The following is an 18,951-nucleotide window of genomic DNA, read 5'->3' as shown; positions in this document are numbered from 1 at the left end:
GGGCCATGTGCCTCGCCCTCTAACTGGTACACAGCAGTTTTTCCAGACATCAGACAGACACACACACACACACACACACACACACACACACACGCTCGCTGGAACCCTCTCAAATCTTCAGCCACAGGCTGGCAATGCTCCTCCAATTCCCTTGGGCTCCCTACCCATCTTGCCCACCTGAGGGGATGGGAGCCCCGCACCAGCTGCCGCCCACACCTCCTGGAGGAGATCGTGCCTCCCCCCAGAGTCTGTACCTCAGCCTCCGTCTGAGGCTCGGCTGGGTACGGGTCAGGGCCCTGACAGCTCGCCGGAGACCTGGGCCCCACCAGGTGCAAGACCTCCTACTTCCATCAGCTCACCTGGCTCAGGGGGCACCTGTGGGCGAGGGGCACTGACCTGGCCCAGGGGCCAGTTCCAGACCCAAATCTGCCTTGCTCAGCCGCCTACCCCTTGCCCCACTGTTTTGGGGGTGCTGTTTGCATTTGTTTCCCAAACAAATGGAGGACACAGTAAGCCCCCTAATACACCCCAAGGTGTAGCCTTCCCCCACTTTGCCCCCTAGTGCTACCAGCAGGCACAGGGGCTGTGTCTGGAGCATGAGGGACAAAGTGGCCAGGACAGGAACACAGAGCAACCCAGCCACTTGCCCCAGGCTGCCTCTGTGCCCACAACATCCTGCCTGGCACAGGGACAGCATGAGGGCACCCCGGGGCCCAAAGACCTGTGGGAGGCGGCTGTGGGGCTCTGGGTGCATCAGCTGAGGCCATGTTCACCTTCTGTCTGCACACCCCCATGCCCTTGGCTGTTCATGCACCACCCAAGCTTGGCTGGGGACCCAGATGGGAACCAGGAGGGACGTTGCCCTGCAGGACGATTCCCAAGAGGGCCCCGATGTACCTCCACAGCAGTGCTGGGCTCCAGGCACCTGAGAGCCAGTGACCACTGAGGAGTCCCTGCCTGGGGCCAGCCACCCTCACCCACTGGGAAAGCTCTGCCCCTCAAGCTGGACAGCACCCCTGCACTCTCTCCCGCTGTTTTCTGTGGCACTTGCTCTGGCCTCCCCCCACCATCCTTGAAGCCCCCACCCCGTGCCCTGGCCTCCAGGCCCCTTCCTCAATATGGACAAGGATGTCCCTTCCTAGGGCTGAAGGGCCAAGTGCCCCAGGGCAACGGCTGGCTCCCTCTCCAGGGTCTCCCCCCCTCCCCCAGGCTCAGCTGAGTCACGGACACTCAGACGTTCCCAGGGCCTATTTTCAGCAGCTTGTCCCCCGGGACCCCCCAGTCTGCTCTGAGGTTCTGCCCCAGAGTGGGCCTGCTGGGCCTTCGAGGGACCTTCCTTGCCCCGAGGCAAGAGAAGGGATCAGACACTGCACTTTCCCAGGACTTGGCTCCTGTCCACCCAGGACCCCCCAGACCAGGTGAGAGGGCAGCTCCTGTCCTCCTCTCTTGGAAGCAGAGGCGGCATGCAGAGAGGATGGGGGGCACACGTGGCCTTGAGCTCCCTCAGTCAGCCCTACCTCGACTGGAGTCGACAGTCTGGACAGATGGGGTGACCCTCCCTTCCCCCGAAGGCTGAGCCTTGTTCCAAGAATCTATGTCCGGGAGCCAAAGACCATGCAGAACCGCCTCAAATTCCAGCCTCTCAGGTCCGGCAGCCGGCCGAGCCCCTCCTCCCCACTGCCAGAGGGCAGCCAAGCCCTGGGAAAATGTGCTGTCCACACCTGGCTGCCCTGGTCCCCCGCCAGTCTTCACCTGGCCCAGCCCCCAGCAGCCCAGAGCCAGGGTCATCGGCCCTTGCTGATTTCTTGACACTCAGCCCCTGGAGCCACAGCTGGTGGTCAGTGAGCTGCTGCTTGGACCCAGGGATGGGAGGGAGTCAGTCCCCCCTCCGCCAGTCCTAAGAAATTCAGGGAGGCTGGCCTGGGCTGGGTGGGGTTCTCAGGGAGCCTCTAGCAGGGGAAGGGCTGCCTAGGGCTGATGCTGGGGGTCACTGACCCAGGGGGGAAGCTGGGCGGGGCCTGGAGGGAGAGGTGCTGGGCATCCAGGACATGGGAACCTAGGGTCTGGACCTCAGCGAAGTGGGGACAGAGGGAGGTGCAGGCAGAGCAGCCCCCCGCCCCTGGCCCCACCCCGGGATGCCTGCCTGGTGACAGCAGCCAGGGCCACACTGGTCCACGTAGGGGGTGGAAGGCATGCGACCTTGCAGGGGCCTAGCCTTCCCAAGCCGGGGAAGACTGGACTGGCAGGAGGTGGGGTGCAGCTGGGGAGGAGGATGGTGGAGGAGGCCCCGGCGCCATGTGCAGCCCTGGGCTCTGGACGGGGAAGGAGGCTGTTAGATGGCATCTCAGGGCCGCCTCCCTGGCCAGCACCGAATGGAGGGCGGGGCGGCGGCGGTGGAGGTCAGGCAAGGGGAAGTGGAGAAGGCGGCACACCCCGGCACACAGGCCCATTGCCGCCTCTCCCGCATCTTGCGGGAGCGTTCGGGGCCGTGGACGACGGAGAAGGCACCTGACTTGCTGGGGGGGCTTCCTGGAGCCGGTGCCATCGAGAAGGCCGCGGCCGCGCGGGGGCACCGCTGTCACACCGTTGTCACAACGACGCGCCTAGCGACGCGCGCGGAGACCAGTGGTAGCGGCACCGCCCGGTTTCCATGGCAACCCCTTGGAAACAAACAAGGCGGCGAGTCCTGCTCCGCCCGCAGGAAATGGGACGCGCTTTCCCGGCCGGCCCCGGGAGCTGGGGGCCGCTGCGTCCCAAGGCGGGCCGCAGTCGACCTTCCCCGAGGCGGTCCCGGCACCCTCGTCCCCGCGCTGCCAGGCGGGCTTTCACCCACCCAGAGCCCCCTCCGCCCCGGGTTTGGGGAAACGGCGCGCCGCCCACCCCCTCTTCTCCCCACATAGTTTCCACTGGAGGCTCCCGAGGGAGGGCCCAAGTTGCGCCCTTAGCAGCTCCCCGCCCGGCAGAGGGCAGGAATTTCCCATCCGACACCGCAGCCAGGGCGAGCGTGTGCTGCTCAGAAAGTCTGGATTCTCCCCCAAAGGTCCCCCCAACCATGGAGCCACAGCCTGGGGCAGGTGGGGGCCTTCCGCCCAGTTTGCACCAGTGCCCCGGTGGTACTTGCTCTGCCCTGGGGGGGGGCGGGGGGGGGGGACACTGGCTGCCCCTGGGGTGCCTGCTCCAGCGGCCCCTCCCCCCCCCCCCCCCAGGCCACCTGCCCTGCACACTCTGGCTGCATTCCAGGGCTAGCCAGGTGAGAGGAGACACTGCTGCCCACAGTGCCATGGGACGGCCTGGCATCGCCGGACACCCGAGCCGGCCGATCCACCCCCAGGGACACGCATGGCCGCTCCAAGGACAATGGCTATGGCATGCACGCAGGCTCAGCTGTGTCTGAGCTGGTGGACTGGAGGGAGAGCCGGGGACGGGCCCTGTGCCAAGGGTTGAGGCACAGAGAGCTGGTCCTGGGGTGCAGGGCACATGGGCCCAGATGCCCTGGCTTTGAGGAGGGCAAAGCTTCTGGGGCTGCGGTGCTAGGGGCAGGTCAGGGTAGATCGGCCTAGTTTCCGCCGGAGCCTGGAGTGGAACAGAAGGTGCGCCCTCTGCTGGGCTGTCCAGAAGCGGCGGAAAAAGGAAGACCGGAGGGAGGGCTCCTGACAGGTTCAAAGGGCAGAGACTGGGCTGCCTGGGGAGGCCAGGAGTGACTCCACTCTCACTGCAAACCCGGACACAGGGACACCGGCTGGGAAGGAGCACCCAAACAGGGGGACTCAAGCCCTCAAGCCCTGGCCTTCAGACTGCCCCCGTTCTGTCCCTTGGCCCCCACTGATGCTGACCACACCCCTTCCCCATCCAAGCCATCGCACTTCCAGGCTGGGTCCTGAAGGCCCACCTTGCCTCTGCCTACTCCCCAGCTCCTGCACTCCTAAAGAGGACCGTCCTCCCATCACCTGCCCCCTTCCCCCCATGTGCCATGCCCTTGGCTCTCTGTCCCAAGGCAGACCCCGCCCTGATGGATGGAGGCATCTCCTGGCTCTAGTGCCCACTGCTGACATTTCTGGGGACCAGGACCCCAAACCCAGGATGCTTCCCATGCTCCCACCTCCGCCTGCTCTGGTCCCTGTCTCAGCCGCCTTTTCCACCTCGGTGCTGGCACCACGGTCCACAATGGAGCTGCCTGCCTCCCCACCCGCCCCTACCAGCCTTGGGACTAGGACCCCACTCCCACCAGAAGCCAGCCCGCGGGTGTGGGGACCGTCTGTGGATGGGACAAGGGGTTACAGTCCCAACGTACGTCCATCCCCCAACAGAGACACGGCAGGGTCCCCCAATCCTCAAACCTTTATTGACGGCAATCTCAGCAGTTACATGTGAGCCGCGTGAGGGTGTCAGGCAAGCACTGCAAGGCGGTGGGGGCGATGGGCAGAGGGCTCCTGGCAGGGACGCCCTGGGTCCGCCCTGGGAACACCGTGAAGAGCGTGGCAGCGTCACCGGCGAGGGGAGCAGAAATAACACTGTGAGGCAGGCCTGGGGCAGTAGGAGGGGGAGAGCGGGACGCCCACCTCAGACAGACCCACGGAGGGCCAGGAGACACGCGGGGCCGTGTGGGACCACGGGCAGGGGAGAGAAACGGGGATAGGCAGGCGGGCCTCCTCCCGCACAACACCCGGGCCCTGGACGTGCAGGGGGAGGACCGGACGGCTGGCCGCTCTCCCCCATAGGGCCAAGCAGTAGGCTCTGGAGCAGGGCCGGCAGAGGAGAAGGCCCCGGCTCCTTGGACGGGCTGCGTCCCTAGGGCTGAGCTTTGCCCTCTGGGTCTCTGTCATAGATGTAGCTGCCCACGGCTCCGGTATTCACTCCTGCAGAAAAGGGCACAAAGGCGGTAGGGAGGAGTGGGGAGGAGGGCACCAGAATCCCAGCCCTCCTGGCGGCTCTCACCTTTCGGTCCAAAGAGTATTCCGTAGCAGGGCTTGTGGCAGTAGGGCTGGCCATCATGCTGGGTGCAGAACAGGGACAGAGCTGAGATTTCTGCGCTCCTCTCCCCACACCCCCACCTGGCTTCCTCGTTGTCCACACACCCTGCCCTCCCTTACAGCCTTCAAGGACCCCAAAGCCATGCCAGGTTCCACTCACCTGATGGATGGGGGGGACGGCAGTGCACCCGTAGGCCTCCACTCTGGCCACCGGGGGATAGCACCCACCGCTGGCTCACCCCCAACCCCACCCCCAGGCCACCCCGGGGGGCGTCACCTCCATGTACCGCCCACCTCCGCAAACACGCCCCCCCACCTCCGCAGGCCCGCCCCCCACCACCGCAGGCTCGCCCCCTCTTCTCCGCAGGCCCGCCCCCCCTCCGCAAACCCGCCCCCTCTCCTCCGCAGGCCCGCCCCCCTCCTCCGCAAACCCGCCCCCCCACCTCCGCAGGCTCGCCCCCTCTTCTCCGCAGGCCCGCCCCCCTCCGCAAACCCGCCCCCCACCACCGCAGGCCCGCCCCCCACCACCCCAGGCTCGCCCCCTCACCTCCGCGTGCCCGCCTGGAGTTAGCGTCTTCCCACAGCGCTCACAGCGCAGGCACGGGCGGTGCCAGTCCTTGCCCAGAGAGGTCACCTTCTCGGCTGGGAGGGGAGACAGACGGTGATGCTGAGGGGCCCTCCTCGGGCACCCCCCAGAGGCTGCTGCCAGCGCTCTCACTCACCAAAGTAGACCCTCTTGTTGCAGCGAGGACACACGTTGGGCTCCCCCGTGAATGTGGTGACACTGGAGGCTGAGGGAAGGAGGAGTCAGGGCAGGGCACGGCCTGGCCGCTGGGACACCCCTCCACCCGGACACGGAGCCCGGCCCACCTTTGCTGGGCCCCCTGGGGGGGCCGCCGGCCTTGCGCTCCTCAGCCCGGACCACGGGCACCTCGATGGGGCCGGTGACCTGGGGGCCCTCGGCGGAGGGTTTCTCGTAGATGTAGGAGCCGGCCCCTCCGATATTCACCCCTGCGGAGTGGCAGACACTGTAGGGTGAGCGGCCTCGCCCACCCCCAGCCCCCACACCCCACTGCACTTCTCTCCACAGCCCACTCTGTGGGGTCGGGACCCCCCCCCCCCTCCCAGAGGGTGCCAGCCGGCTGGGGCAGACTTCTGGGAGGGGCGTGGGGGACGCTAGAATCACCAGGACGGAAGAGACTGTCGGGGGAGGGTCCAGAATGGGCAAGGGGAGAAGGGGGCCAGGGGACCCCGGGGCTGCTGGTGTCTTCCGGGCCCAAGTCTGTGCCGGGTCCAGGAGGCACACCGGACGCCCCTTCCGGGGCCAGAACGGTTCCCAGGCTGGGGGCGGGGACCCAAGCTCACCTTTGGGTCCGAACAGCGTGGCATAGCAGGGCTTGTGGCAGAACGGCCTCCCGTCATGCTAGGCAGAGGGGTGTGGCGTGAGGGCTGGCACCCGCCCACGGCCCAGGCTTGCCTCCCACCCCCGCCCTGCCCGGGAAAGGGGGCTCACCTCAGCGTGGCCCCCGGGGGTCAGTGTCTTGCTGCAGCGCTCACACTTGAGACAGAACTTGTGCCAGTCCTTGCCCAGAGAGCTCACCTTCTCAGCTGGGGGCAGGACAGGAGGTCAGGGCCAGCGCCCAGGGACCTGGCGTGGGCAGACTCCTCAGCCCTCCCTCCAGCCCCACAAGGAACCTCCAAGCCCCCACCACACGCCGGAACCACCTTCTGCCCCTCAGAGCCCCTGCTGGGTCTCTCTCGGTCACCCTCACACCCCTGTGAACCCTCTCAACGACGCACCTGCCCCTCCCTCAAACACTGGCCTCACACTCACACACCTTTCCATCCCTCACAGACTCCTGAACGCTCCCAATTGGGCCCTGAAGGGGTGGGCAGAGCCCCCTGCGGAGGGGACAGCCCCAGCCTCCGGACCCTCCACGGCTGTGGACCCTCCATGGCTGTGCCGTGCCCCCTGCACCCCATGGGACAGAATGCCTACCTGTCTATATTTGGTTTCCCCATGATAAGGCACTGCCTCCAGCTGCTGCTTCCACACTCAAGGTCAGAGACCAGCTGCTAAGGGCCCAGTCACCCCCACCCCACCCCCTGCCCACTGGGCCACCTCCTAAAGGCCGGAAGTGTGGGGGGCCTCCCCAGGAGAGCGCGGCAGGAAAAGGGTGGTGGAGGAGAGGGCAGGAAGAAAGGCTGGAGCCAAGCCGGAATTCCGAAGGGAAGGGAAGGGAAGGGAAGGGAAGGGGTCTGAGCAGAAGCATGGGGGGGAGGCGGGGGCGGAGGTCAGGCGGACTGGGCCCCTGCCACACTGGCCAAGCCCCAGGACCAGCGGATCTTTTGGCCCCCTCGCAGCGACGTTGCTGTGCAGGCCAGGCCTCCCCCAGGGCCCTGGCAGAGTGGAGAGAGAGGGCCCGGCCGGGTCACTCCCCACACCCAGAGGTCCATGGGTGCTGCTGCTGGTGGCCCAGGTTTGGGGCCCTGGGTGCTGGCTCCCCATAGCCCTGGCAGGACCTGCTGGACCGCCACCCACACCCACCCCTTCCTGGAGGCAGCTGGGGCTTTGATCCCTACGGCCACTCTACCCGAGGATGCTGGGACAGGCTGGCCAGCCACCCCTCCCGTGTCCATGCTGGGGCAGTCGGGTGCCACGCCAGCCCGGCACCCTCTCCCAGTCCTCCCGCTGGCCAGCAGCGGCCGTGGCAGCTGCACTCAGGGCTGCCAAAGCCACACCGCACGGGCCAGCACTAGCATATGGCTATGCGGGGGCAGGGGAATGACCCTCAGACCCCACTGGGCGGGGAGATGGCCACATACTGCCAACCCCGTTGGGAAGACAGAATTGATCGGGTCTCTTGGCATGGAAGGGACCGGGCTCCCCACGGGCGGCACCATTGTTAAGGACACAAAGGCAAAGCATTCTGAGGCCACTCTGGGGTGTCCTGGCCCAGGTTTCACTCTGCTCAAGGGTGTGGGCTGCTGGGGCAGGGGTGGGGTGGGGTGCCTGACTGGGGGATGGGCAGGATCCCAGGCCAAAGGCCCCCCTCCTTCCACCAGCGCCTCCCGCCCAGGACAGAAGCCAGGCGGGTCTGAGCAGCCTTTGTTTTCTGCTGGGAGCCAGTGACCGCCCAGGCAGGCAGGCAGAGACGCTTCCGCGGCTGTCCACAGAACTGTCTGCCCCAGCCCTGGAGAGCCCTGAGCTGGCCTGGTCGGGGCCAAGTAGTGGGCAGCGGGCCTGGCGGGAGGACCCCAGGGCTGTCCCCCACCGTGAGCCTTACGGGGATGAGCCCCCCCTCTGGGATGGGGATGGAGGACTGGGCCAGCTACTGGGGAGTCGGCCGGAAGCCCCTGGGCTCCCAGCCAGGCCAGAAGCACTCCAGGCCAAATCCGGTCCCTCCCCTCTGGGAAGAGCAAACAACCATCCACCTCCCTCAGCAGGGAAGCCAAGTGGCTTCCTTCACCTTGGCCTGTCCACATTCCAGACCCCGACCACTGTCCCCACAATGACCAGGGAAGGGCCCCCTGTCTGTGGCTCCAGGAGGGTGTTAGTGGAAGGATCCGGGGGCAGGGACTTTGCCACCCTGGCAAAGTCGGGACAGGATCAGCCAAGAGAAGAGAGAGTGGCTGAGTAAGCCAGACAGGCGGGTGTGATCGCCAGAGAGTGGGTGAGCGCCAGGGGCTGCCGCATACCCTGGGGGGCCATCCTGGCAGAGACCCGCCACACCCTCCCGTCTAGGGCTCTTCTGACCTTGAGGAGGCAGGGGCACTTGGCCACCTGGGCTCCAGTGTCCTCTCATGCTTGCGGGGACCCGTTTGTCATCCCACCTCACCCGCAGCAAAGTCCTGAGGGAACTCGCGCCAAGGGAGGGAGCACGTTGGGACACGCAGGAGTTGGGAGGCCGAGGTCGCCCCCGCGTGGACCGAGTCCAGACAGAGCCCATATCTGACCCGGGCCCGCTGTGGTCAGAGGTCGAGGTGGAGGTTGGGGGGTGGTCACTGCTGGGGGCCAGCCACGTGTCCACGGGAAGGGCCGTGAAAGGCAGGAGCGCACGGGAGGCTCCCAGAGCGTGCGCCCCGCCGACCCCGACCCCGCCCCACTCGGCGCCCGCGAACCCCGAACGTCCCCCCACAGCCCGGCCTCATCCTGGGAGGCTCACGCACTCCCGCGGGGCCCACCGGCCGCTGCGGGGTTCGGGCGTGGCTGCCCCCACCTCGTCCAGCTCCACCCTCCGGCCGCACCCGCGTGGGCAGCGCGCCTAGCCGGCCTCGGGGCCGCGCATCCCGGGGCCGCGCAGCCCGAGGCGGGGCGCGCAGCCCGGGGCTGACCGCGAAGTGCGGCGGGCGCTGGTCCGGCCCAGCACTCACCGAAGTACACCGTCTTGTCGCACTTGGGACACTTGGAGGCCATGGTCCGTGCGCCCGTCGGCCCTCAGCCCGCGCCCTCTCCGCGCCGCCGCCACCGCGCCGCCGCCCCGCCCCGCCCGCCGGCTGCCCGCGCACCCATTGGCTCCGCGGCCGGGGCGGGGCCTCGGGAGCCCGCTCCCCGGGTCGGCGGGGGGCGCCGCGGGGGCGGGGGCGCACCTGCCGGGGCCGCGAGGGCGGCCAGACCCGCCCGGCGGCGCCCCGACGCCGGTGCCTCGCTAGTGTCCATGGCAACGCCGGGGCAGGGGCGGGGCGGGCGGGGGTCCGCAGCCCCCTCGGCTCGGGGGCATTCCTGGCTGTTTAGGGCCTCGGCCCGGAAGGCCGGCCCCCGGACACGCAGACGGACGGCGGCCCTCGGCGCCGGGTGCTCCCCCCCTCCCGCCCCCGGAGGACCCCACCCACCCCGCCGCGCGCCCCCCGCCCCGAGTCCCTTTGTTGCTCGGTTTCTATAGCGATGGCCGCGCGGCGGGATCGGAGCCGGCTCCCCCGCGGGGCGCGGCCACCTGGCCGGGCCCTGGTCCTGCCCCGCCGCCCGCCCCCGCCTGACACCGTCGACGGTGCTGAAGCTCAGTGGGTGGAAGGCAGGGCGCCCGACGCTTCCAAAAACAGCGGGAGAGAAACTGCTGGAAGCGAAAGAGGGGGAGGGCGCCGGGCAGCAGGGGACCTGGGCGTGCTGCCGGCTTGGGAGGCACTCTCCCCATGCTCTCCACCCAGGGGCAGTAGAAATGGGAGAGAAGAGGGGTGACCCCCCCCCCCCCCGGCGTGCTCTCCGTGCAGGTGTCCAGCGGGCTGGCACTGCCATCCGCCTGCGCCCCCACCACCGCTGCAGGATGCCTCCCGCATCCCTCCTCTGGGGCCACTAGCTCCGTGCCCAGGGGCCTCTGACCTCCAGCCTCCTGGCCCCAAACCCGGCGAGCTAGGGATCCCCTGAAGGTCCCCCTCCCAACAGGGGCCTGCCTGATCCCTCCCAACCCTCCCTGCCCCCATCGTGGAGTCTGAAAAACCCGGTCCTACCCGTCCGGGTCCTACCCGTCCCGTGGGGCCCAGGAGGACCCCCTGGTCTCCTCCCTTGGGGCTCTACCTCCCAATAAGCCCTTCCCTGGGCCTCCAGCCTGGCAAATGGACAGAACCCCAAGCCCAAATGACCCCGTCCAGTCTGGGCAGGTCCCTCCAGGCCCCTGGGCCCCCCACCGTGTATCTTGGAGGTTCTGTGCTGGACACCAAGGTCTGCCTCCCCACCCCCACCCCCTTTCCTCTGCCGGATGCACCCGCCGGGTCCCTGGTGCCAGGCATATTTGCACACTAGAGGAGTGAGCAAGCCAGTGTCCCATGGCCCTTAGAACCAGGCCCTCCAGAACCTGGACTTTCATGGCAGTCCTGCCTTGGCCAGCTCCTGCCCCCCCCCCCCCCCCCCCCCCCCCCCCCCCGCCATGCCCTGCACTCACACTCTATCCACTGCTGTTACTGTGAGGACAGCAGCCTAGAAACATGTGGTCCCAAGCCTGACTGACCAGCCTGACCAGCCCCCTTCCCGTCTGCACCCTGACTCTGGCCTCTTGCCAGGCAAGGCAGGCAAGGGGGGTGGGGAGGCCTCCTCGGTCCTCCTCCTGATAGGGTGGCCCGCGATGGGGCTCCCCACAGGTCAGGCATTCACGGCCCCCTGCTTGCTGAGGCTCAGCATCAGGTATCAGGTGTCTTCTGTAAGGAGGCTGTGTGGGAGGGGCCCAGGGCCCAGCCCTGCCTGGAGAGTGAGGAGGCATAGCAAAGGAAACTATGTTGGAACTGACCAGACACCCCAGGGACGGAGGAGGGGGGGCCAGGTTGGGGGACAGGTGCCCCGCACCCAACTACAGTCCTGGGCCTGACTGGAGGCTCCCTGATGTGACGGGGTTATTCTGGATGGATGGACACTGAACAGCAGTGTCTACCTCTGAGACCACAGAAGGCTACAGATGGGGGCAGGGACCGGGCAGTGGGATGGATGAGGACAGCGGGTGTCCAGGAAAGCAGCTAGCCAGCCAGGCGTGAGCGCAGGTCCCTCCCCCGGGGCCACAGTGGCACGGCGTCCTGGCGACGTTGGCAAATAGCACCCGGGGGACACCTTGGCTCTGCTGTGGGGACCCCGGGGCTGGGCTCGGTGGTAGGTGGCAGGAAGCCCGGGAAGGACAGGGGGCTTGGAGGTGTGCAGGCCGGGGCCCCCATGGGGACGACTCCTGCTCGCCTGAAATGCCCCCCCCCCCCCCCCCCCGTCTGAAGAGGAGGGAAGGGGGCCTCAGGAAGCTCTCTTCCCCTTCCTCAGACCCCCAGGTTGGGAAGAGGCTCCCAGGAAGCTCAGTTTTGTCAGCTTGGCGCCCGCCAGAGATGCCACACCTCAGTCTCGGAGTGGGCAGGGCAGGGGCGCCAGGCCTCGGATTGAAGTGGCTGGGTGGGGCCACTTCTTCGACACCCCGGCCTGTCACCTTACGGGGCCCCATCACGGGCTCGAGGTGGGCAGCCAGGACTCCCTTATCTCTCTCCCGCGGGGGAGCACAAGCAGTTTCTATTTGAATTCCTGGCTGAGATGTGCACCCTGTCACAGCAGGGCTGGGAGAGCAGGAGGCGGGGCTCCGGGAGGAAGGAGGTGGGAGCCCCGCCCCGGGAGGGCCCAACTCACCCTTCTCCGGGCCAGCTGGGGTGGCAGAGAGGTGTCCCCCACCCCGCCCCAGACCCCTCTCCTCAGTGGTTAGACGGCTTGCACCTGTCTTGCTGGCCTGCAAAGGTGGGTGCCGAGGAATGGCCAGAGGTAGAATTTCTAAAAACAACGTACTTGCTGAAATCTGAGCAAATTCTCACTCTGGAAAACTCCACACCTGCTGGGGGCTGACCCTGCAGGTCTGGGCAGAAATCCTCAGACAGCTGGGGCAGGGCTCTGCCAGGAGAGGGCGGTGGGCTGGCCTGACCCAGCTGTGCTGGCTTGCCCTGCTGGGAGGGGAGCCATTCGGCCACGGGAGCCAGGCACCTGCCAGTCTGGGTCCAAGGCCAGGTCCAGGCCACTCCCTGCCTCAGCCAGACATGGTTGTGGCAGGGGGGGAGGTGGGGGGGGGGGTGTCTCAGCTCCTCCATGGGAAACAGGGGGTCACTGGGCCAGGCCCTGCAGGAGACAGGTGTGGGGGTAGAGGTGAGGGAAGGACAAAACCCCAGCCCAGCCTGGAGGCCAGGAAGGCCAAGGGTCACATGCTGCTCACTGGGGCTTTTTCTCAAGGGTCCTCCTGCCTATGGACGGTATCTCTGGCCTTGAGGTGCCCACCTGCCTGGCACACTGCCAGGCCACCCTTGACCCAACCCTGGTTAAGTGAGCTCTGCCCTGGGGTGCTGGGGGGGACAGGACAGCCCCAAGGCTCAAGGCAAGGAGAGGGACAGGAGACAAAAGACACGGGAAGGGCCAGTTGGTTTTTTCTTTTTATAACTTTTTTTTTCTTTGTTTTTTTTTAATATGAAAATTACTTGAAAAGACCAGGGGCCAACCCCACCAGGCAGCTCGGCGGCCGCTGGCCATGCCGATCCTAACATTCCAGATGTAAGTTTACAGAGCTTAAGTTCATCTACAAAAAAAGTAATAAAAATAAAATTTAAAATGGCACCTTCAACAGAACACAACAAAACTTGCGGCCGCACGCGAGGCCCACAGGGTGGTGCGGGCTCCCGGGCGGCTCCTCAGCTCCGCTCCGGCCAAAAAGTAAACACAAAGCTAAAAACGACTCCCGGGCTTTCTGGGAGTAAGTGAAAGGGCACTTGCCCCCGAGGTGCCCGGAGGAGCAGTTTCTCTGCAGGGGAAGGGGCAGGAGGGGAGCACTACCAAAACCGGGCAGGGGTGGGCGGGTGGGTGGGCGGGCGGGCGGGGGCGCGGGCTGTGGTCGGAGTGGCCTCGCCGGGCAGCGGGGCACCTAGTCCTCGATGACGATGGGCTCGTCATTGACGGGGGCCGGTGGGGGCGGCCGCAGGGGCAGGGCCTGGCTCTGGCGCAGGGCGATGGGCTTGTAGGGCCTACGGGCGGCACGCTTGGTCTCCGAGGACGATAGCAGCTTGCGGATCTTCCTGTGAACGCAGCGACGCCAGCAGGTGACCAGGGAGCGGAGGCCCCCTGCCCCCCTAGCCTCCAGGGAGGCCCCCCTGGATGCCCCACTCTGCCACCCTCGGGGAGGCAACCCGGCCCCCTCCCAGCCTCAGGGAGGTCCCCTGGACCCCCCCACGCTGCCAGCCTCGGGGAGGCCCCCACCTGGTTTCCTCGGTGGCCATGTAGAACACATCGTCAGGAGCATCGATCCAGTTCATCCTCCGCCGCTTGACAGGGGGCAGGGAGCCCCCCCGGATCAGGCGCACTTTGGTGGGGTAGGACTTCCCATTGAGCAGGAGGTTCCGGCTTGGTCCCTGTGGCAAGGGGAGGCTTGAGGACGACGCCCTGGGGGCCTCCACGCTGCACCGCGAAACCCCCAAGGCAGCAGTCCCAGCAGGAGGCATGTAGGCCTGGCCCTCTGGGCAGGCAGGGGACCCACTGAGGGCCAGGGGCACCCTGGAGCCGGCCCCCTCCCGGTCCCGCTGAGCCTCCCTGATGCTCCTGACACAGGGCCCGACAGGGCCACCCAGGCCTCCCGGCCACCAGCCCAGGGAGCCGTGCGCAGACACACGTTGTGCTTGCGCACTGGGGCGGGGGGTCCTGCCAGGGCGGGGACGGGGGGCGGGGGCAGGGGCAGGGGTCCCGCTGGGGCCCGGCCTTGCTCTTACCATGTGCCTGGTCTGCCCGTGGTTTGCCAGACCTGACAACGGGGAGAAGAGAACGTGAGCCCCCTCAGCCAAAGGGCGGGAAACCTGGGGCCACGTCCTCCCGTGGTCCCAGCCTAGCCCAAGCAGCCCCCACACGATCCCACAGCTCTTGGGGGCTCTGAGGGCCACCTCTGGCCCAGCCAGTGAGGGCGGCACTGGCTTGGGCTCTAGGCGGAAGGCCAGGAGTCTCGGTTCTGACGGCACAGTCCCTGACACGCGGGCTGCCTGCCCTGGATGGGGCCAAGACGGTGGGAGCCTGGTTTACACGGCAGCCGGGCAACGCCTAGCACAGCGATAAACACAGCGGCACCGGGACCCCCTCTCCAAGGCGGCCTCTCCTCGGGCCCCACTGGGCTTCTTCCCCAGGGGCTCCAAGCATCCCTCGCCGACCCTGGGGCTGGCTGCCCTGGAGGAGCAGATGCGAGCTTCTAGCAGTTGCCAGGACACAGGCGCTTCCACCCCACGGGCTGAGGGTCTGGGGCTGCAGGCCTCGGCCCGTGACTTGGAGAAGTCACCGTCTTAGGTCACGGTCCCCCAGACCCCTGCCACGGGCACGCGAGGCTCCCGACTTGCGAACGCATGCCGGTGAAGACCTGGGCAGAGAAGCCGGGTGAGCCCAGGCCTGCCACTGTCTCCCCTGCTCCGCCTGTGCCAGCGAGCGTGCACACGGACGTGAGCGTGCCCGTGCGTGAGCGAGTCCTGCCAGAGGCCCCCCAGAACCAGCTCTTCCCAGATACGCTTCTTGGCCGAGGTCCATTTCCCGAGCGGCTGCCCGGCCCGCCCCCCTGCAAGCCCCCTCCTCGCTGGGGGAGCCCTAGGCAGGGCAGAGGGAGGGGCTCCGGCACGTGGCCTGCAGCCCGAGACCCAGCACTACTTACCCAGGTAAGTGCCTATCAGAGCGATGGGTGCGGAGGAAAGAGAACACACGGTTAGCGTTAGTTAGACAATGAGCGTGGGCGCTGCCGGGGGCCGCGGGCGGTGGGTGCAGAGCGCGTGCGCCTGGTGGGCTGGGTTAGTGAGTTAAGGCCCCAAGGGCATCCGAGTCCAGGCCCTGGCCCGGAGCTCAGCTCATGCCTGCCCGACAGTCTGGCAATGCCCCTGGGCCTAGGCTGCCCGGCGGTGCCTCAGGTGGCCAGCCTGTGGTCTCCTGGGCAGGGGGCACCCCCGACCACACCACCACACGCTAAGACTGAGGGAGACACAGAAGCACACCGATTTGGATAAACCGGTAGAAGTAATTAACTTTATCCACCCTGCTCGTGAAGCGCTTTTTAAAAAGGAAGCCCCAGAGACGCCCGCTGACTTCTGTGGAATGAGCTCATTCACGGGGTATCTAGCAGAGAGCAAGCCGGCCAGCCCCCACTGCGGAGACGGGCACGGGGTGGGGGCCGGCCGCCGAGAGAAGGGTGGGCGGGCCAGGAGTGACGGCAGGGGCACCGGGGACCCAGGGCAGGCCACAGGGAGTGCAAGGGCAGGAGCTGGCACCAGAGCCACCGGCTGACCCCACAGGACGCGCCTGCCGGGGCTCCTGACGCGGCCGAGAGGCAAGGACAAGGCCGGGCTGGATGGGCGCCGCCTGCTGCCACCCACAGGTCCCCATGCCTGGCCCAGCACCGTGGCCGGCACCCCGAGAAGCAGCTCGTCGGTCCTGAGCCTGTGCAAGGGCTCCGGGCATGACCACGCTTGCCGGCCCACAGTGTGGAGTGCCCACGCTGAGACCCCAATCCTCCCAAGATCGCCCCTCCTGGCCCCCCTCTGCCTCCCTCCCACACGGATCCTGCTGAGGGCCAACCCTCCAGGGCCCAGCGGCCCCTCCCTGCCACCGTGGCCACCCCTCTCCTAGCACCTTCTTTGGGAGCAGCCGAAGAGACCGTGGGTGCCCCCTGCCCAGCTAAGGGAGCAAAGCAAGGCCCCGAGTCACTGGGGGAGCGACCACAGACGGGCCCGGACAACCCAGAGTCCTGCTCCCCCAGGCACTGCCAACCTGGGTGCTTGTGGTGGCAGGGTCTCAAATCACCTGCCCCTCCCGCCCCGCACCCCCCCCTCCGCCGACCTCAGTCCCCTTCCCCTGGGTGTCCCACCCCACTCGGGAGAGGGTGTCGCTGCCTTGGCTCTGGGACCCCTTCCCTTGGGGGCACCTCCCTGTGCCGTGCGGACCACGTGCAGCCCACGGCTCGGTCCTATCTGCCCCACTGGGGAGGCCAGGGTCCCAAAGCCCCCCACCCCCCCCCACCCCCAACGGGCAGGGCGCACAAGAGGGTCGTAGGCACAGCACGGGCAGCCACGCGAGCTGAGGCTGACGGCATGCGGGCGGTCACAGCGCGATGGCAGACAGTACAGGCAGGCGGCGGGGGCGCCAGGGCCACACGAGAGGACAGTCCACTGACCGGGCACCGGGCCGGGAGGGAGGGGACGGCCCACCAGCCAGAGGCCCCGGGGCGGGAGGCGGCGTCTGGGCGAGTCGGGGGGAGCACGGGGAGCGGGGTGCGGCCCAGCCCACGTGGACTGCCCCGCGGGCGTGCCCTGAGCCGCCCGCCGTGCACCATGCACGCGAGAGCACAGCAGCCGCGCCGCGGCCGCCCCGGGCCTTACCCCTACTGGGCATCAAGAGGCGCTTCTTCATGTTGCCTGCCAGCGCCCGGCGACGGGAGAGAGAGGGAGAGAGAACACGGTCAGCACGCAGGGGTGCGGCGGGGGCAGGGCCGGGCACCCCAGGGCCGGCAGGCCGCGCCGGCCGCCCCGCCGGGGACTCACCGTCCACCCCGTTGTGCTGCTCGTAGCTCCTCTTGCCCAAGATGGTGGGGGAGCCGTTGTTGATGACGGGGGCCGACTTGGCAGGGGTCAGGCCGCTGAGCACGCCGGACACGCTCTTCACGGGGTCGGGCTTGGGGGGGCGGGGGTGGGTCTCTGTCGGGAGCAACACGGGAGGGGCCCGGTCTGCGGGCAGCGAACGCACACGGCGGCACCCCTGGCCCATCCCGGCGGAGGACGACCACAGGGCCCACCGGGGAGACACCGCCCATCCCGCACCCCTGGGCGTCCCGCAAGCAGGGCTGGGCCCCGCGGGTCACTGGGTAACTGCCAGCAGCTCGCAGGCTCCAGACACAGGCCCGTAAACAAGCAGGCCCATCAGAGGCGTCCAGGTCCAGGCCACCGGAGCTGATGGCAGAGGGCTGGCCGCTGGCCAGACGCTGAATTAACAGCCGGGGTTGGCCCAGCCAAGGACACGCCCCACTGAGGGCTGGCCACGGCAGGCTCAGGCTCATACCTGCCAAGGCCTCCCAGCCCTTCGTGGCTTTCAGGGGGGCTGAGGCCCAGCCCCAAGACCCAGACCCTAGACATCCGATGACGCCAAATGCACTCGTGTCTACACGGAACATGCTTAGCTCACGGTTCTGGAATGTCCTTCCCAGAAGGTCAGACACCTCCGTGCTGGGAGGGACTGACTCGTGACCCCGCTCCGAGCCCAGAGAGGGGGCTGGCTCTGTTCCCTCCTGCCCAAGCTCGCTGGCTGAGCCCCCAGGACAAGCCGCCTACGGCTGGCAGAGTGGTGGGCAAAGCTGAGGCAAAAGGCACTGGCCAAGGCGTTGAGGGTCCCCAGGCCACCAGAGCCCGCGCTGGGAGCTGCGGGCCAGGTGCTTCGGTTCAGCTCACCCCGCAGTGGGCCTTCCCTCAGGGACGGGCGGTGGAGAACCCCGGTGGGTGTCTGCAGGGGGCGCCTGTCTCCTGGGTGTGTCCAACCCAAACCCAGGACCCCCAGGCCCCTACAGGCTGCAGCAACACACAGGCAGCTCAGGGGCCTGGGCAGCGGTCGGGGGCTGTGGGAAGGCATGCCCCCTCCCCCACAGGCGGCCGCTGACTGGCCTCGCTGGCCGTGCAGGGCTGGGGTAGGCTTACCTAGGTACCGGAGCACAGCTTCCAGAGGCTTCCGCACGGCCTGCTTCAGCACCAGTGGGCTCTGGGAGGCTTCGGGCAGCCGGGCTGTGCCTGTGTGTGGGGGCCCGGCATACGTGAGAGGGGCCCGGGGCCAGAGCTCCCAATGGGGCACCCCCAGAGCACCGGCACGCCACTCCCGCGGGGACAGGGCACAGGGCACAGGGCTCGGGACGGAGAGGGAGGGCGCCACTCACACTCAGCCTTGATGGCCGCGCTGTTGATGGGCATGTAGGGGTGTCGGGCCGCGTGCCACGGGCGCAGGATCTCTCGGCACAGGCGCCGGGCGATGCGTGTGAGCTTGGTGGTGTGCAGGTAGAAGGCCTGTCTCGTCTTCATGGCGAACTTGGGGCTCCCGCTGCTCCGCGCTGGGATGCCATGGGGGCTCTGCGGAAGGGGGCGCGCCGCCCCGACACAGCGCCATGACCGCGGGCCGGGCGCACGGCCACGCGTGGGGGCGGGGAGGGGCGCCCACTTACCATGTTACTGCGGTTTGGTCCTGGCCTCTCTCCATCTAACCGGGTTGGCATTTTCAAGCCACCATATTTCTTCCAATATGTCCAGCAAGAGGCGCAGAGGCGACACTGCATGTTAGGGGGACCCCAAGAATACCACTGGTAAGACTGGGCGGCTACGAACAACAAAGTTGGAAATAGACGGGTCCTTAAGCAGAACCAGTGACGGCAGAGAGCATTCCACAGTGTCGCCCGCCCCCTGCCGAGCCGCCCCACCGACCCAAGACGAGGGCTTCCCCGGGCAGGGAGTGACCCCCGCCCCCCGCCCTGGCCAGGACCCCAGGACGGTGCAGGGCGCCCAG

General features: G+C 67.8%; 2 protein-coding genes across 4 annotated transcripts in view; both read right to left on the bottom strand.

The window, feature by feature from the left end:
• Positions 1-4,320: 4,320 nt before the first annotated feature.
• On the bottom strand, positions 4,321-9,478 carry CRIP2 (cysteine rich protein 2). Its single transcript, XM_078447744.1, has 8 exons — positions 9,345-9,478; positions 6,484-6,578; positions 6,336-6,393; positions 5,841-5,981; positions 5,693-5,761; positions 5,518-5,612; positions 4,936-4,993; positions 4,321-4,856 (listed from the first exon to the last, which is right to left on the bottom strand). Exons 1-8 carry the CDS (start codon positions 9,385-9,387, stop codon positions 4,789-4,791), a joined length of 627 nt encoding a protein of 208 aa, XP_078303870.1. The 5' UTR covers positions 9,388-9,478; the 3' UTR covers positions 4,321-4,788.
• Positions 9,479-12,826: 3,348 nt separating this feature from the next.
• The window catches only part of MTA1 (metastasis associated 1), a 34,957-nt gene continuing 28,832 nt past the window's right edge, over positions 12,827-18,951 (bottom strand). The window contains exons 14-21 of one of the 3 annotated variants that reach the window (XM_078447756.2): positions 18,614-18,765; positions 18,332-18,521; positions 18,099-18,188; positions 16,956-17,108; positions 16,794-16,829; positions 14,163-14,194; positions 13,657-13,808; positions 12,827-13,475 (exon numbers count right to left, since the gene is read on the bottom strand). In XM_078447756.2, the coding sequence (XP_078303882.1) occupies positions 13,325-13,475; positions 13,657-13,808; positions 14,163-14,194; positions 16,794-16,829; positions 16,956-17,108; positions 18,099-18,188; positions 18,332-18,521; positions 18,614-18,765 (956 nt within the window). In that variant the 3' untranslated portion in view covers positions 12,827-13,324. Of the gene's footprint in view, positions 13,476-13,656; positions 13,809-14,162; positions 14,195-16,793; positions 16,830-16,955; positions 17,109-18,098; positions 18,189-18,331; positions 18,522-18,613; positions 18,766-18,951 lie in introns of those variants that run through there. The other 2 variants (XM_078447757.2, XM_078447758.2) reach the window with 2 other exon arrangements.

The sequence above is a fragment of the Panthera onca genome, chromosome B3, assembly GCF_046562875.1.
Source record: "Panthera onca isolate mPanOnc1 chromosome B3, mPanOnc1 haplotype 2, whole genome shotgun sequence".
Classification (NCBI taxonomy): Eukaryota; Metazoa; Chordata; class Mammalia; order Carnivora; family Felidae; genus Panthera; species Panthera onca.
The sequence above is the reverse complement of the archived record's forward strand: the minus strand, read 5'-3'. Positions and strand labels throughout refer to the sequence as shown.

Excerpts from the sequence above, each read along its gene's own strand:
- CRIP2 (XM_078447744.1), bottom strand. The coding sequence starts at position 9,387 with ATGGCCTCCAAGTGTCCCAAGTGCGACAAGACGGTGTACTTCG. Across the intron at positions 6,394-6,483 it reads CCCCCGGGGGCCACGCTGAG|CATGACGGGAGGCCGTTCTG; the intron begins GTGAGCCCCCTT and ends CCCTCTGCCTAG. Across the intron at positions 5,982-6,335 it reads CACGCTGTTCGGACCCAAAG|GGGTGAATATCGGAGGGGCC; the intron begins GTGAGCTTGGGT and ends GCCACTCCGCAG.